The following is a 14,665-nucleotide window of genomic DNA, read 5'->3' on the forward strand; positions in this document are numbered from 1 at the left end:
GGTCATCAGGTCTGCAGTATACTGGACCTCCGTTGGAAGTAGCCAGACAATGCTTGATTCACTGCAGGTTGAGAGTTGTCTTTGCCTTCTTTCTTTCTTTCTTTCTTTCTTTTTTTTGCGGTACGCGGGCCTCTCACTGTTGTGGCCTCTCCCGCCGCGGAGCACAGGCTCCAGACGCGCAGGCTCAGCGGCCATGGCTCACGGGCCCAGCTGCTCCACGGCATGTGGAATCTTCCCGGACCAGGGCACGAACCCGTGTCCCCTGCATCGACAGGCGGACTCTCAACCACTGCGCCACCAGAGAAGCCCTGCCCTTTCTTTATTATATATATATTTATTTATTTATTTTTGGCTGCGTTGGGTCTTCCTTGTTGCGTGCGGGCATTCTCTAGTTGCGGCAGGCAGAGGCTACTCTTCGTTGGGGTGCGTGGGCTTATTACAGTGGCTTCTCTTGTTGTGGAGCACGGGCTCTAGGCACGCGGGCTTCAGTAGTTGTGGCGTGTGGGCTCAGTATTTGTGGTTCACGGGCTCTACAGCACAAGCTCAGTAGTTGTGATGCACAGGTTTAGTTGCCCCATGGCATGTGGCATCTTCCCGAACCAAGGCTCAAACCCGTGTCCCCTGCATTGGCAGGCAGATTCTTAACCACTGTGCCACCAGGGAAATCCCTGTCTTTGCCCTTTCAATGCTCTGTAGATGGTAGTTGAGTAACAGACTTTATAGCCACCAAATCAACCAGGGAAATTTGCCCAGAGATTTATAGATTACTACTCACCTCCACCACAATATCTTTTGCAAGTCTATTCCTAATTCCGCTCTCTCCTGACTTCAAGACTACCTACACTTAGTGTCCTTTTGTTAAAGCATAATTATATTTCCCAAATAGGTGATAACATTTTCAGAGTCATGCTGACACTTTTGTGTGTTTGACAAAGGAGGGGCACAGTGACTTGCTGATATGTCATGACTAAAATATTCAAATAAGAGTAGAGACATGGGTATGAAATGTACAGTGTGGGAAGTCCATAATTATGTAATATCTTTTTATGGTGACAGATCACAACCAGACTTCTTATGGTGATCATTTTGAACTGCATAGAAATATCCAATCACTATGCTGTATACCAGGAACTAACATAGTGTTATACTTCAAAAACAAACAAACTCATAGAAAAAGAAGATCAGATTTGTGGTTTTCAGAGGTGGGGGTTGGGGGAGTGGGAATTGGGTAAAAGTAGCCAAAAGGTACAAATTTTCATTATAAGATAAAAAAGTACTAAGGATGTAATGTACAACATGATAAATATAATTGACACTGCTGTATGTTATATATGAAAGTTGTTAAGAGAATAAATCCTAAGAGCTCTCATCACAAGGAAAAAAATTACTATCAACCCTTAGAATGTACATATATATATATATATATATATATATATAAACCACTTTGGTGTACAGTAGAAACTAACACTATATTATAAATCAACAATACTTGAATAAAATAAATTTTAAAAAAGACTACCTAACCACTTTCCAAAAGAGGGAGAAGGAAAAGATCCTGGGGATTTCCTTCCGGGGAGCTATCATCAGTTCTGATTACATGTGTAAAAGCTGACCTGAGGCATCCTAATATTCTTTCATATACTGAACACTGTCTGTGCCATCACTCTTACAGACCAGAGAAGGAAAGCCTAAGTCCCTAGCAAGAAAATCTAGGAAAAGTTATTCTAAAAGGTATTCTATAAAAGGACAATCAGGGAAGCCTTCATGAAAACTGAGCCATCACGCTTCTCAGACAGGGAAGATCTAACTAATCATAACATGGAGAAGGGAGGAAGTCTCTGAATGCTTCTTGCCCTTCAAGCCAGATGCTCAGCAGGCTCACCCCAAATCCAGCCAAGCACACCCCTTTAAGCCTCTTCAATAATCCACCTGCCATTCCGAATCTGCAGCCTCCCTAAGGCTCTGAGGTATTTATCAGATTACCACTTGAGGTCACATATCCTACTGTCATGTTTTGTGGCTGTTTATTTATATGCGTTTTCTCCTTGGAGAAATTAGAAGCTCGGAGTTCACAAGGAAACACAGTGCTCTGCGTGCGGCAGGTGCACAGTGTGAATTTGTAGTGCACATACTGAATGAAATTGCTTTCCTTGTAAGCCTGGCCCCAGTTCCAGCCTAGAGATCCTAGAGTCCAAAGACTGTAGAAAAGAATTATGTGGAATTATTTGGAGCCAGCTGACAGCTGTTCTATTTGTCTGCTCATTTCTGAAGTCTCCATTGACTATTCAGTCCCATGGAAGCCAGAAACACCTGCCTGTCAGAGAATCAAATGCATGATTCGGAGACTTTGTCAGATACTTAAACCCAAAAGGCGGTATAAGACATAATTCCTACTGTGAAAAAAAAATGCATATTTTAAGGGATGGATCCATGAACTCTGCAAAAAATAATTGTTTTCAGTGTAGACAATATTTATTGGCAGGTGTTAAGAGTGCAAAATAGTAACAAAGGGATGGGAAAAGAGGTTGGCATGGCTCCCCTTCCCCAAGTGAGGACCCTGTAGCTAGGCCAGTGAGGTAGGAGTACTTGACTTCAGCCACTTTGAGTCCAGCATCCACTGGAGAACAAGATTCCAGGCAGGAGGGGTCCTCACAACATGGGGGAAGGGAGCAGTACCCTAGAAGGGGCGTGAGCTGTGTTCCATCCCAAGCTGCTTCGTTCCTGTCCACCACACACCTCAAAAGCTCGGGGCAGGGGTGTTAGGGGACTGGGCTAAACCTATTCCTTTAAAAGGTAGGTGATTTTTTCAATGCAGGAGGCAGAATTGATGTGACTATAACTGATATGAAATGCTGATTGGAATATTTGTTAATTCTAAAATCTCAAAGTCTATACACAAATTCAGACGTGGACACTCATTCAGATGACACCACTCAGTGCTTGATCCCAAGTAAGAGATGGAGAAATGGCTCCAGACCTAAAGTCATCATTCACTTTGCTTCCCTCTTCCTGCAAAGAGGTTTCATCTACCCTGGGCTTTGATATGCTCAAGTGTGTCTGTCTCAGGAGGTGGAGAGTCTCTTTCTCTTCATGAAGCATACTTTGTTAGCCATACACTGACTTCTAGATGTTCAAAGAATTGGTGAAGATTTCTCCAGGAGCTATTGGTTTTTTGTTAGCTTTAGGCCACTGCTTTCTCATTTGTACACATTCACTTCCCTTCAAATTGTATGGACCTGTACAGGATTGCTAGCCTTTAAAATTGCCACACCAGGACTTTAAAAACTACTATTTCTATCACCATTATTCCTTAATCCAAAAAAGGTAAAGATAGGCTTTACATTGGCTAAATTCACAAAGTTGTTCTTATTTTTCTTATTTCACTGTAAACCACTGACATATACTTAGGCATCATGTCCCTAGCATAAGGACAAGGATGAAAATTTCTCTCCTGAAATGTTGCTAGATGGGTTCTAAAATATTAAAAATATATGGCTGAGTTTAGCATTTATGTCATAAAAGTCATAAAACTTAAGGATAGAATATGAAAAAGAAAATAATTGTAAAAATCACCAGGACTCAAAGGGCTTCTGGAGAATTTTTCACTGGGCAGGAACAATACATAATCACTAACGCAGATTTTGGTGACCAAATTGGAATTTTTGTCCTTTCTTCTCTGTTCCAGGTACATGGCCATCATCCACCCCCTCCAGCCCCGACTGTCGGCCACAGCCACCAAGGTGGTCATCTGCGTCATCTGGGTCCTGGCTCTCCTCCTGGCCTTCCCCCAGGGCTACTACTCAACCACGGAGACCATGCCCAACCGAGTGGTGTGCATGATCGATTGGCCGGAGCATCCCAACAAGATTTATGAGAAAGTGTAAGTAGAGATGAATTTCAGTGCCTTCTTTGCCCTTTCTTGTTCCCTCTTTCTTTTGTTCTTCTGGTGGTTAGGATTTAATTTGTATGTTAGGTTTTAATTTGTAAACATTTCTCACAACCACTCTGTGTCAGGTTGATGTGTCCATAATTTTCAGGAGACTGTTATGTCCCAAATACTATTCTGGACTTTGAATGAAAAGTTTTAAAATATAAGACCTGGATCCTGATATAGCATACCATTTGGGCACACTACCGTGTCCCTCTTACCAGTGACTTTGCCCTGCCAGTGTCTGCATTTCTTTGCCTGGGAACTTTTTCCTACCCTATAGAATGCCATTTTGCCCTCTTGCACAGCATGCCAGAGGGTAGGGGAATTATCCTTCCCTCCACACTCCCAGCAGCTCTCAAAAACAACTGATGGGGGAACTTCCCTGGTGGTGCAGTGGTTAAGAATCCGCCTGCCAATGCAGGGGACAGGGGTTCAAGCCCTGGTCTGGGAAGGTCCCACATACCATGGAGCAACCTAAGCCAGTGCACCACAACTACTGAGCTCGTGCTCTAAAGCCTGCGAGCCACAGCTATTGAAACCCACACGCCTAGAGCCTGTGCTCCGCAAGTGATGCCACCGCAATGAGAAGCCCGCACACTGCAATGAAGAGTAGCCCCCGCTCACCGCAACTAGAGAGAGCCTGCACACAGCAACAATGACCCAACTCAACCAAAAAAAAACACACACAAACTGATGGGAGTTGGCATATGAACACCCCAGCTCCCTCCCCCTTCAGGTGGGAGGTCTCTGAGGTGTGTGTTTTACTGTGTTCAGGGTTTCCTCTTGGGATTAAGCTCCAGTCACCCTGGTAGCAGCTGGCTCAATGACACACGCTTTGTTAGCCCCACTCCCTACTAGTGTTTCTTTCTCCTTCCAAATAAGTCATTTGCACCTGAATCTTTATCTCAGGATGTGTCTCTGGGGAAAACTAAACCAAAACACCTACCTTCTAGGATTTTGCAGCTGGAAAAATACCTATACATGTGAAATGCATGGGAAGGCAAGGCCAGAACATTGAGACCTTATGAGTAACAGGTCCCCCACAGGACAAGCCTGTTTCTCTTCCAGCGGCCTGACCGATCACATTTAGGGCTTTTTAAAGCTATCTTGGCACATTTTCGAAAATTTCTTATCTTAGAGGCAACATTAAAATGGCTTATTCTTTGTTTTGTTCTATTCAAGTGAGCAGCAATTTGACATTTATATTATCATCAGTTTTCTGGATTCAAAGCACATTGATAATATGGCTCCTTTTGAAAGTCCTCTATAATTTTCCAATCTTGGGTTTATTAAGTGAATTGTAAAAGAAAGACCACTTGTATTAGAATCAGAAGATCTGGGTGTTAATTACAAGATTGCCAGTTTCTAGCTATGTGACCCTGGGCAAGAGCACAGTCTCTCCTCGTTGTTAAATGGAATATGATAAAGCACTGCCTCACATAAAAAACTGTTTTGAAGAGCAAACAAGATAATGTATTCTCGCCTTGTAAGCTATTAAATGCCATACGAAAGATAAGATACTGTTATTGAACTAAATTCATTAGATAGTATAATATAATCATTATAGACCTTTGAACTTATTAAATGGTAAAATGAGACACTGTACCTGTTGGCCCTCTAGATTTGAGGGTCCAAAATCCTGTTGCACACAGAGTTACACTACTGCATCTGTTCCATGGAGCATGGAAATGTAGCCTGTCAGAAAGCAATACATAAAGTTCAGACTTTGCCTTCCAGACACAGACAGCGGGATTTAATTGATCAGGCAGTGGGAGGATTAATGCTTAGCCTAGGAGATGTTGAACATTTTTCTTTCAAGTGAAACTACAAGCCTGAGCAGAGTCACAGTGGGAGAAAGAACATAGCTTTACAAGCTGTACGGGACCCATGAACATGTTCAAGCCAGAAGCTTCCCTCAAAAGGGGGAAAAAAAAACCCTCTGAATTAAAGTTCATTATATAAACTGCTTCAGAAACTGCCGTCAACTTCATGGACCTTAGCTCAGTTCTTAGTTCTTGTGAGCTTTTCAAAGTCTGATCACCTTTCTGAAACTTTTTGCTTCAAATAAGCACAGTTCTTTTATCTTCCAACAAATTCAAATTTTAACTTGGAAATAAAGGTTTATTTTCTCACAGATCTCTGGGATCTCATGCAAGAAACAGTAGTGTTTTACTTTTAAACATTTTTCTGTTTTATGCTTACTAATGATTAGAAAGTCCCTTTGAGACTCAATGTTTTGGACTGTCCTTTCAAGTTACCTTTAAAGAATTTTGGGTAACTGCTACTGGATGCATGGTTAGGTTTGCCATTATTGTTTTTTCATGATTTTAACCTAAAAACAAATAGGCCTGGAATAAGAGCTCCTGATTTTATCTATTCAAGATGTATAAAATGTTTATAGATGCAGTGGTAAGTTGAAAGCATCCACATTTGCCATTCACATATTGTCTGTGATACAAACATAAGTGTAAGCTTTATGCAAACCTATTTTATTTTTGTCAGTATCTGTCATAATGCATCATGATATATTTTTTAGGGAATTTAAATTCCATCAGTTCTAAACTAAGTACTTTATTATATTCTCTTTTATTAGAACTAATGATTGCCATTTCCACAGTACACAGTAATTCCAAATTTGAAACCATAATGAAATTTTATTTTGAGACAGGGTAAGAGCATAGGCTTGAGAGTTAAATGAGTGATCAACTCCCAGCTACATCTCTCTCTAGTTGAGTCGTAATAGTCAAGTTATTCAAGCTCCTAAGCCTAATAGTACAGTCCATATAGAGGTGTTGAGAGAAGTAAATAAGGTACTTGCTTAGCTCAGTGCCATGCACATTGGAAAGAATCTAGTGAATGTTACCTACTGTTGTTAGCGTCATTCATTGATCTGGGTACATGGGCAGAAAACTGGCAGCAGGGAGTGAGATGGGCAAATGCTTAGGCCCAATTCATCTGATGAATAATTTATGCCAGATAATTACGCTAAAAGGTTTTGTGAAAATCTGGGTCTTTTGAAAATCTTTGAAAATCTGGCATTTGCCTTCTGGCTACATGGTTAACCTCTAACCCTGATCACTTATCATTTAGATTCTTATTAATACATGTATTAAAGTAAACACTTTTAAAGAAATGCAATCCAATAAAAGGACAGGCAAAAGATATCCTTATATATTAAATGGCCAATTAATATATAAGGAGGCACACAACTTAATTCATCAACAGTGAAATGAAAATTAAAACCATAATGAGATCTTACTATCTACCTATTAGACTAGCAAATGTTCAGAAGTCTGACTAAACTAAGCATTTAGAACTTTTGGTGAAGAACCTTAGTAGACTGCTAAAAGTATACATTGATAAAACCACATTGGAAAACATTTTGTAGTATCTAGAAAAGAAGAAACTATTCATACCCCATAACCCTGCAATTTCACTCAGGGGTAATTAATTACCCTAGAAAAACTCATGCTATGAACCCACATACATCTAGATATTGTTTATATCAGCATCATTCTTAAAGCCCTAAACTGGAGATATTCCAAATGTCCATCTTCAGTTAGATGGATATTTTAACTGTGGTACAAGCATGCCATGGAATATTATGTAGTTGGCAGAATGAACAAAATGTAGCTCCATGCAGCATAAATGGCTCTTGTAAATAAGGTTTTAAAACAAGCAAAATGAAAGGTGGTAATACTACAACTGCAAGCAAAGAAGTAGTTACCATGAAAGTGAAGACTGTGATTATCTTTCAAGGGAGAGAAAGGGATGTGATCAAGAAGGGACACTTGGAGTTGCTTCTGAGGATATGGCATTATATTTCTCCAGCACAATGGTAGTAGCATGAGTGTTTGCTTTAAAATTACTCGTAATACCAAGTAGTTTGACTTATGCACTTTGTCTGGAATTTATGTTTCATTTTTATTTAACTTAAAATTAAATGCTATCCAAAGGTTTTTGCTTTTGCAAGCTCTCAAGATACTGCTTACATTGGGATAACCCCAAATTTCCTCCATAAGAAATTATCTTCTGAAGTGTGGGCTGTGCCTGGGGTGACATTCATAAGTACTCATCTCTGAATTAGCCGAAGTATGGATGGGCCCCGTTTCATTCTCATGTTTATTTGCATTTTGCCTTGCTAACTCCTATGTGTCAGCCCATTTGGAATTTTTCCAATTGGTCTAATGGGGGTTAGGACAAATTATTGTCCCTGGAAGGATGTGACAAATGTTAACCAGAGAACAAGCCCATAGACTCTCCACAGCACTCATCCCTTGCTGCTATTATTCATAAGCACGTACATCTGGGCTACAAAATGCTACAGATAGACTTGGTTCATCTTCCTGGAAAATCATTTAAAACTTCATTTTGCATTTAAAAATATAAATAAATTATGGGGTATAATGAAAGTTCTTATAATTTCTTTAATCACCCATATTCCCATCATTTACAAAGGCTCTTGTTAGATGTTTGATGAATTTCCATCCAGGGAAATATTGTTCTTAGTTTCTTTTGAAGTGTCTTGTGTACCTACAGGTCAACACAAATATAGATTGTTTCCCTTTTTGTAACACAAAATGTAGCTTATTATGCACATTGTTCTGTTTTTTATTTAACTTAATACGTCTTAGAGATCTTTTCATATCAGTTCATGAAAAGCTTCTCTATTCTTTTTTTCAGCTACACAGTACTCCATGTTATAAATGTACAATATTATTTAACCAGTCACTTTTAGTGGACTTGGGATTGTCTCCAGCCTTTTGCTATTGGATTGCTGTCATGAATAACCTTTACATTTATAATGTAAGGCTATGTGGAGCATAAAAATCCCCAAAATGGAATTGCTGGGTCAAATTTTTATATTGGCCTTCCATACTAATTTACATTCCCACTAGAAATGTGTGAAAGTCTCTGTTTCTCCACAGCCTCGTCAACAGACTGTATTGTCAAGATTTTAGATTTTTACCCACTAAAGTTAAAAATGCGTTTCTCTTATTGGAACGGGGTTGAATTTTTTTCATAGTTTGAATCATTTGTATTTACATTTTATAATCCGCCATTTACCATATCATAAAGAATTTCTTATGTCATTATACATGCTTGTACAATTTGATGTGAACATATATGTGTGTATGCATATGTAAATAATAGTTTTTTTAACTAATCTCCTTCTTTGAAAATTGATTAGTGATTTCCCTTAGCTGACTAGTAAGATAAAACAGCAAACTTCATAAACAGGCTGCTTCTAGCTACATCCCTAGATCCCTGCAGGGACAGGTTCAATGTCTTCTGTCATCCACTGTTTATGTCTACAATCTGCAGTTATGGAATGTTATTCTAAAATTATTCATGAAACTGGAGACTTGAGTTCATTAGTAATATAGTATTGTCATAGTTTGTGATTGAGTCCTGCCATAATTTTAGCAACTTGGCAGCTGTGACTGCTCTTGTGAAACTGTGACACTACCTAGGAAGTCCTGTAATGGTAGAGTGATTGACTGGTGAGGAAGAAAAATTTCACGGGTAACCAAAAGTAACTCTTCCCGATGGAGAAAAAAAGCACAGTAAAAGAAAAATTAAAGTATAAAGAAGAAATATTTGGCTTTGAAAAATGCAAATTCAGTAGCTTTCAAAATTATTTGGATCCAAGCCCACTCTTGAGGATGCTATCCAGGGTGTCAAGTTGCCGTGGCCCTGGAAGGTTATGGGGTAATACCCCTGAGGACAAGGAAGATGAATGAGTCAATATTTCTTTATCAGAGGGCTCACCAATATGGCCAAGAAAAAGTCTATAATAAGGATGAAAAATGAGAAATACATCCCAAAGAATGAGATTTAGGCAGCCTGGGGAATTTCAGCTTCCCTGAATCATTTATTAATATTGGTCATATGTCATTTTCTGTTAATTAAACTTCTTTGTACATAACTTTGTGGTAAAGTTTTAGCATGAAGTAAGATGTGCTTATCTGAATTACAAATATTACCAATAGTCCTGGGAAAGGAAACTATGTCAGAAAACAGCATCACTCATGACTATAATTACCTGGAGATTTTGTGAAAGTGTACATGAATGTGGATATATTAACTCTAATATAATTCTTTTATTTTTTATAAATTTATTCATTTTATTTATTTTTGGCTGCATTGGGTCTTCGTTGCTGCCCTCGGGCTTTCTCTAGTTGTGGCGACTGGGGGCTACTCTTCGCTGCAGTGCACGGGCTTCTCATTGTGGTAGCTTCTCTTCTTGCAGAGCATGGGCTCTAGGTGCATGGGCTTCAGTAATTTTGGCATGCAGGCTCAGTAGTTGTGGCGCATGGGCTTAGTTGCTCTGTGGCATGTGGGATCTTCCAAGACTAGGGCTCCAAGCCCTAGTCCCCTGCATTGGCAGGCAGATTCTTTTTTTTTTTAAACATCTTTATTGGAGTATAATTGCTTTACAATGTTGTGTTAGTTTCTGCTGTATAGCAAAGTGAATCAGCTATACATATACATATATCCCCATATCCTTTCCCTCTTGCTTCTCCCTCCCATCTTCCCTATCCCACCCCTATAGGTGGTCACAAAACACTGAGCTGATCTCCCTGTGCTATGCAGCTGCTTCCCACTAGTTATCTATTTTACATTTCATAGTGTATATATGTCACTGCCACTCTCTCACTTCGTCCCAGCTTACCCTTCCCCCTCCTTGTGTCCTGAAGTCCATTCTCTACATCTGGCAGGTGGATTTTTAACCACTGCACCACCAGGGAGGTCCTCTAATATAATTCTTTATTAGTACCAATTGTAACAGAAGACTGTCTTTATTTATAACATTTTGTCTTTTGTATGTCATATCCCATCATCTTAGCTGAAATATTTACATTTATACATATCCTTTAGTTTCATTAATAATAATGAAAATTAAAAATCAACTAATTGGTGGAGAATAAGAAGGAAAAAAGAATATTAGAAAAAGTACCTGTAGTTTACTTCCCCAATTTTCCACATTCTTGATTATTTCACAAATAAAAAACAAGTGTGGATCCTTTACCAAGCTGCTCCAGGCCTTGCCAAAAGGGTGTCAGCATATTAGTGGTTCCAGGACTGTTTATGCTAGCTTGTATGATTAATCTCCTCCCTGATACCCACGACATTTATATAGCCCAGCACTCCTAGTATTGTCACTGCTGTTGATGGAAAGCAGTTAAACTGATAATGAAAAGTGCATTGATATTTCAGGGGAAAATGGTTGCACAAAAGCAAGTCTTTAACCCTGACACTCAGACAAAAAATTTACAGTAAATAAAATTTTAAAAAAAGAAGGAGAAGGAGAAGAAGCCTACATTAATGCAGAAACTAGGAAGGTTGCCATAAAAATGCCATAAATTTCACTACCTTTCTGGTAGATATTGCACAGATAGAGACAAAGAGGAGGCAGTAGCCACCACGGGAAGTCATGTGCAATACATATGGCAACGCCTAATTTGGAGGTGAAAGTGTAAGCTTGAAAAAGATGGGACTACCAAATTTGGGATTCCTTTGTGCTGTCATGTTAAATTTCCAGAGATAGCTGACCTTACTGAAAGAGAAAACACAACCAGGCCTGAAAGTGTAATTGAATGTAAGATTAAATGGACAATTTTCTACAAAACTGTAAATCACATTAATGCAGCTTGAGAGGCGAAGAATGAAAATACTGTTCAAGAGTTACAATTATAAAAGGCAATGGAATCAAAATTTGTGCAGAAAATTTCTTTCAAATACCTTATAAACTCTTAATGAGTTCAGAACCATATGGAGAACTTGCTAATTTATTATATGCATTTGGTATGACCTAAATGTAAAAAGTTGACAAACTAAGCTCCAAAAACAAACATTTAGGCCAATTCCATTTCCAACTATAGATAAGAGATCCACACAAAAGAATTCAAAATTATATTAAAATAACAATGTTTTATTTTTTGAGCATGACTTCTTCCAACAATAACGTTAGTAAGTTATCAGTAAATTGTTATTTTATTTTATCAAATGAATTGGTCAAAGGGAAGTATATATTTGTCTCAATAAATGTCAAAAATAAAATTTTTAAAAGGTAATATGTATTAAAGAAAAAAATAGTTTATATCAATAATAATCCTTGAGAAAATAAAGTGAATAACACATCTTCTTTACAACAGAAACAAACAAAGAAAACCCCAGAAAATTAAGAAATAGGCATTATATGAAGAAAAACAAAAAAATCATGCTATTTTAGACTTTACTGAATGGCATAACAGAATACTTGAGAAACATTTCACATGATCCAAAACCTGGAAATTATCTAAGGGTATATAGGAAACAGTCTCCCTTCTATATACATTTTTTTTTTGTACACCAATGTTCATAGCAGCATTATTCACAATAGCCAAAAAGGTGGAAACGCCCTTCTGTCTTTATGTAATTCCATGAAGATATCAGTTCTTCTCAAACTATTCCAACAAATATGTTTAGGTGGCTGATAAAGCAAATCATCTGAAAGAATAAATGGATAAAAATAGTTCAAGAAAATGTTGAAAAAGAAGAATTAATTTTGATATCAGCAAAATAACAAAAAAGAAATATAAGAAGTGGCTTGTTCTTTCAGATATGAAAATACTCAATACTGAGGATAGAATTGGTCAATAAAAAACAGAATAGAAATCACACACACAGACACACACACACACATACATACACACACACAGAAACCCAAGAATATAAAATTTTATATATAATATATGCTACAGATAACATGTGAATTCTGAAACGATTTTTCCATAATTTTTTTGGAAACGTGAGAACCCCAAATTCTGTAGGATTTTGTAACTTGAATGAGTTTATAAGTAACCATTATGGGTAACCACATAACTCACAGCTACCCACAACTTAGAGAGTCAAAATTACATTAGTGTACTGAAGCCTCTAAGAGGCTTTCCATTTTTAAATTTTTTATTTACTTTTTTAATATAATATATTCATGTGGTTTAAAAACCAGTAAGTTTCAAAAGTAATCAGAAAAAAGATTTCTCCCTCTAACCACTGTTCTTAGTTTCTTTTGAATTTTTAAATTTTAATTAATTTATTTTTTATACAGCAGGTTCTTATTAGTTATACATTTTATACATATTAATGTATATATGTCAATCCCAATCTCCCAATTCATCACAGCACAACGCCTACCCCGCCACTTTCCCCCCTTGGTGTCCATATGTTTGTTCTCTACATCTGTGTCTCTATTTCTGCCCTGCAAACTGGTTCATCTGTACCATTTTTCTAGGTTCCACATATATGCGTTAATATTTGATATTTGTTTTTCTCTTTCTGACTTACTTCACTCTATATGACAGTCTCTAGATCCATCCACATTTCTACAAATGACCCAATTTCATTCCTTTTTATGGCTGAGTAATATTCCATTGTATATATGTACCACATCTTATTTATCCATTCCTCTGTCAATGGGCATTTAGGTTGTTCTATGACCTGGCTATTGTAAACAGTGCTGCAATGAACATAGGGGGGCATGTGTCTTTTTGAATTATGGTTTTCTCAGTGTATATGCCCAGTAGTGGGATTGCTGGGTCATATAGTAATTCTATTTTTAGTTTTTAAAGGAACCTCCATACTGTTCTCCATAGTGGCTGTATCATTTTACATTCCCACCAACAGTGCAAGAGGGTTCCCTTTTCCCCACACCCTCTCCAGCATTTCTTGTTTTTAGATTTTCTGATGATGTCCATTCTAACTGGTGTGAGGTGATACATCATTGTAATTTTGATTTGAATTTCTCTAATAATTAGTGATGTTGAGCAGCTTTTCATGTGCTTCTTGGCCATCTGTATGTCTTCTTTGGAGAAATGTCTATTTAGGTCTTCTGCCCATTTCTTGATTGGGTTATTTGTTTTTTTTTAATATTGAGCTGCATGAGCTGTTTATATATTTTGGAGATTAATCCTGTGTCCATTGATTCATTTTCAAATATTTTCTCCCATTCTGAGGGTTGTCTTTTCATCTTGTTTGTAGTTTCCTTTTCTGTGAAAAAGCTTTTAAGTTTCATTAGGTCCCATGTGTTTATTTTGGTTTTCATTTCCATTAGTCTAGGAGGTGGATCAAAAAGGATCTTCCTGTGATTTATGTCAAAGAGTATTCTGCCTATGTTTTCCTCTAAGAGTTTTACAGTGTCTGGTCTTACACTTAGGTCTCTAATCCATTTTGAGTTTAATTTTGTGTATGGTGTTAGGGAGGGTTGTAATTTCATTCTTTTACATGTAGCTGTCCAGTTTTCCCAGCACCACTTATTGAAGAGATTGTCTTTTCTCCATTGTATATCTTTGTCTCCTTTCTCATAGTTTAGTTGACCATATGTGCGTGGGTTTATCTCTGGGCTTTCTATCCTATTTCATTGATCTATGCTTCTCTTTTTGTGCCAGTACCATATTGTCTTGATTACTGTAGCTTTGTAGTATAGTCTGAAGTCAGGGAGTCTGATTCCTCCAGCTCCGTTTGTTTCCCTGAAGACTGCTTTGGCTATTCGGGGTCTTTGGTGTCTCCATACAAATTTTAAGATTTTTTTGTTCTAGTTCTTTAAAAAAAAATGCCATTGGTAATTTGATAGGGATTGTATTGAATCTGTAGATTGCTTTGGGTAGTATAGTCATTTTCACAATATTGATTCTTCCAATCCAAGAACATGGTATATCTCTCCATCTGTTTTGTTCTCAGTTTCTTGTGAGC

General features: G+C 37.8%; 1 protein-coding gene across 1 annotated transcript in view; it reads left to right on the forward strand.

The window, feature by feature from the left end:
- Positions 1–14,665, forward strand: part of TACR1 (tachykinin receptor 1) — a 98,133-nt gene that overhangs the window by 18,436 nt on the left and 65,032 nt on the right. Inside the window, exon 2 of the mRNA XM_060169083.1 lies at positions 3,686–3,880. Within this exon, the coding sequence (XP_060025066.1) occupies positions 3,686–3,880 (195 nt within the window). The remainder of the gene's footprint in view (positions 1–3,685; positions 3,881–14,665) is intronic.

This window comes from Lagenorhynchus albirostris, chromosome 13, assembly GCF_949774975.1.
Source record: "Lagenorhynchus albirostris chromosome 13, mLagAlb1.1, whole genome shotgun sequence".
In the NCBI taxonomy this organism is placed as follows: domain Eukaryota; kingdom Metazoa; phylum Chordata; class Mammalia; order Artiodactyla; family Delphinidae; genus Lagenorhynchus; species Lagenorhynchus albirostris.